Source organism: Salvia splendens, chromosome 21 (assembly GCF_004379255.2).
Source record: "Salvia splendens isolate huo1 chromosome 21, SspV2, whole genome shotgun sequence".
In the NCBI taxonomy this organism is placed as follows: domain Eukaryota; kingdom Viridiplantae; phylum Streptophyta; class Magnoliopsida; order Lamiales; family Lamiaceae; genus Salvia; species Salvia splendens.
This window is the reverse complement of record NC_056052.1, coordinates 2,287,478-2,290,722: the sequence shown is the minus strand read 5'-3', so window position 1 is coordinate 2,290,722 and position 3,245 is coordinate 2,287,478. Positions and strand designations below refer to the sequence as shown.

General features: G+C 40.8%; 1 protein-coding gene across 1 annotated transcript; it reads right to left on the bottom strand.

The window, feature by feature from the left end:
* Positions 1-1,944, bottom strand: LOC121785394 (homeobox-leucine zipper protein ATHB-6-like). Its single transcript, XM_042183808.1, has 3 exons — positions 1,396-1,944; positions 769-1,124; positions 1-658 (listed from the first exon to the last, which is right to left on the bottom strand). The coding sequence occupies exons 1-3, from the start codon at positions 1,460-1,462 to the stop codon at positions 311-313; spliced, it is 771 nt and encodes a 256-aa protein (XP_042039742.1). The 5' UTR covers positions 1,463-1,944; the 3' UTR covers positions 1-310.
* Between the last annotated feature and the right edge of the window lie 1,301 nt (positions 1,945-3,245).

Genomic DNA, 3,245 nt, shown 5'->3' with positions numbered 1-3,245 from the left:
TAATAGAAGATGAAAAGATAATTTATAATTAACAGCAGTGAAATAGTGTTTCTCCCCGGTGAAAAATTTCGTACGGATCATAGCAGTTGTTGGCACAGTAAAAAAAGGAGTGACTACAATTTACAGCCCAGTTAAAATCAGTCCACTCCTTTTCAACTGCAATATATCCTCTGTTTTTCACCCACCCTTTTTCTCTCTTCTTCCCCACGTGAAACTCTGAAACCTCACCCACCCTTATTCTCTCTCTTCATTCCAATCAACACCATTTTTTACCCCAAATCTCAACAATTCACTGTACACGATTTTCCGATCACCGATCCCACTGTTCATTGCAGTACCACTGCAGCGACGGCGCTTGATCGTCGGAAAACAAGGTGCTGCACGATTCCTCCCCGAAGAAGTTGTACTCCTCGATTTTCACCAGCTGCGGCGGCGCCTCCGTCTTCATCCACGATCCGTTGTTCTCCTCGTTCACGATTGCGCTCGAATCGCTATCCGACGATCCGTCCTTCAAATCGCCGGAATTCGGCCACCTCGCCTCCTCCTCCTTCCCGCCGCCGTCCAGATCCCGATCCTCCGCCTCCGCCGCGCCGATCTCTATTTCCGCTTCCGCCTTCTCCGCATCGTCTTCTCCGAGCTTCGATTTCAGCTCGCGGATCTGCTCAATTCAACGAAAATTCAAAAATTGAAGCTCAGTTCTCCCCGACCGCGAGATCGAGATCGAGATCGATTCGTGTAATTGAGAAGAGGATGAATCGAAATCCGAACCTCTTTGAGTAGTGATTCGTTGTCGTGTTGGATCCTCTCGAAATTGAGCTTGAGGTTGTCGTAGCTGGCTTTCAGGCCGCCGTAGTCTCTCTCCAGCTGCTTCGTCTTCCACCGCGCGCGGCGGTTCTGGAACCACACCGCCACCTGCCGCGGCTGCAGCCCTAGCTCCTGCGCCAGCTTCACCTTCCTCTCCGGCTCCAGCTTATTCTCCACCTCGAAATTCTTCTCCAACGCCTTCACCTGATCCACGCTCAGCCTCCGCTTCTTCTCCGCCGCCGCCGCCGCCGCCGGCCCCGCCTCCTCCTCCCCCTCCAGCCCCTCCAGCATCGACTCGAACTCCCTCGCGTCGTACATCTCTAAAACAACACGATAACACGACACGAATCCGATAATAAACTGTTAGAAATTATAGCAACAAACACTAGAGCTAAAGCTAGAGCTAGATAGATGGTGGATTGATTTGTTGGTTGAAAAACATTACTAAAATTGGCATAAATTGAAATCAGAATCATATCATAATCATAGGGACAAGAAAACAAGGTCTTTTTGTGATAATTTGATCCCATAAACACACAGTTAATAAAAAAAAAATTAAAGAATGGAATAAATTTATTCTCCTTTTCTCACCTGTAGTGTTGGGACAGATGGACATCAAGCCACCCAATGAATCATCAGAGCTGCTGAGTCTCTTCATTCTTGATTATCAAAATTCACACACAGTTGTTGTTAACTTAACACTAATAGTAGTCTATTTCTCAGATCTCTCTTGTAAAACCACCAGCTTTAAAGGAAGTGAAAGGAAGTGTGTGTGTTTTTTTGAGTTGGGATTACAAGAAATGGTAAACAAACTCCCATGAAAGACAACAATCCCAAGAAGCACAGTTTTGTATGCATGTGATATAATTGCAACTGTGCAGCTTTTTCTCTGTCATCAAAACTCCATCTCTCTCCTTTTCCTCTGCTTCTGCACCCATGAAACCAACCCAAAGCCCAAGAAAACAAAGCTTGAAAAACAGATACCTTTTTTTTACACAAACCCACAAGTAAGCAAATTGTTGCTCTCTACCATCTTTCTTCACATGATTACTCAATCAGTTGAAGAATAGTTTCATCTAGAAAGAAAAATATGGGGGGTGTGGATCAGTAGACTGTGTCACTGCCCAGCTGACTATTCAGAATTTTCAAAGTGTTTAAATAAAACTAACCAGGGTTGGATCTGTGGTTGAGATGCAACCAGGGTTAGATGCATTGGGATTTTTATTTGTCAGCAAATGAAATGAACCCCAAATTCAAGGCAAATGCAACTATCAGAGAAGTGGACAAGGTCGGCTTCGCGGCTGGGATCGAGCCGAGCCGAGCCGAGCTTTGGGTGGCGTCAGCGGATCATGGGTGCAACTACCGTGTGGTCGGCGCAGGAAACAACACCGTATAATTCGGAAATTGGGTTTTCTGCATTTTTATCTATTTTTTGTTTTGAGGATAACCAATTAATTATTACTCGTAATAAAATAAATTCCCATACCATTTTAGTTTTTATTTCTTTAATAAAATGAGGTTAATCTCTACAAACTTTAACTTTGATTGCGTGTAACGGTTCGCGTAAATCGTTAACTAAAATTACTACTACTATGTACTCACTCCGTCCCACAAATATTGTCTCATTTTTTCATTTTGTTAGTCCGACAAAATTTGTCACATTCATATCTACTCACATTTTATTATAAAATTAATATATAAAAGTAGGACTCATGTTCCACTAACTTTTTCAAGTCATTATTTATTACATTTCTTAAAATCCGTGTCCGTTCAAAGTGAGACAATATTTGTGGGACGGATGGAGTATTATATACTCCCTCTGTCCCTAATAATTTGGCACCATTTGACTTAGCACGAGTTTTAAGAAATGTACCCCCCCCCGTCCCACAAAAGATGTCACACTTGTGGGACGACACGAGATTTTAGGAGGTTTTGTTTTGTGCGTTAGGTGAAAAGAGAAAATATTATATTTATATTATTGTGAGAGAAAACTTTTTCTAAAAATAAAAATGTGACATCTTTAGTGGGACAAACTAAAAAAGGAAAGTGAGACATATATTATGGGACGAAGGGAGTAATAGAAAGTGAGTTGAAAAAGTTAGTGGCATGTGAGTCTTACTTTTATATATTAGTTTTATCATATAATGTGAGTGAAAATGAGTTAGTGGAATGTGAGATCCACTGCAAAAAATGATAAAAGTGAAATGTAACAAATTATTATGGATGGATGAAAAAGTAAAAAGGTGACAAATTTTTAAGGACGGAGGGAGTACTTTCTGTAACTAAAATGACATGTTTTTCTTTTTAGTCTACCTTAGATGTCATATTTTTATCATTTTCACTTTTCACTTTTCAAGTATATATTCAATTATAATTAAATTAAAATATACATCTATGTTATTTCTCATTTTAATACTTAGTCGGTTAGAGTTTCTCTCTTC

Coding starts and splice junctions, on each gene's coding strand:
- LOC121785394 (XM_042183808.1), bottom strand. CDS start 1,462: ATGAAGAGACTCAGCAGCTCTGATGATTCATTGGGTGGCTTGATGTCC. Junction 1,125..1,395: donor CATCTGTCCCAACACTACAG/GTGAGAAAAGGA, acceptor GTGTTGTTTTAG/AGATGTACGACGCGAGGGAG. Junction 659..768: donor ACGAATCACTACTCAAAGAG/GTTCGGATTTCG, acceptor TGAATTGAGCAG/ATCCGCGAGCTGAAATCGAA.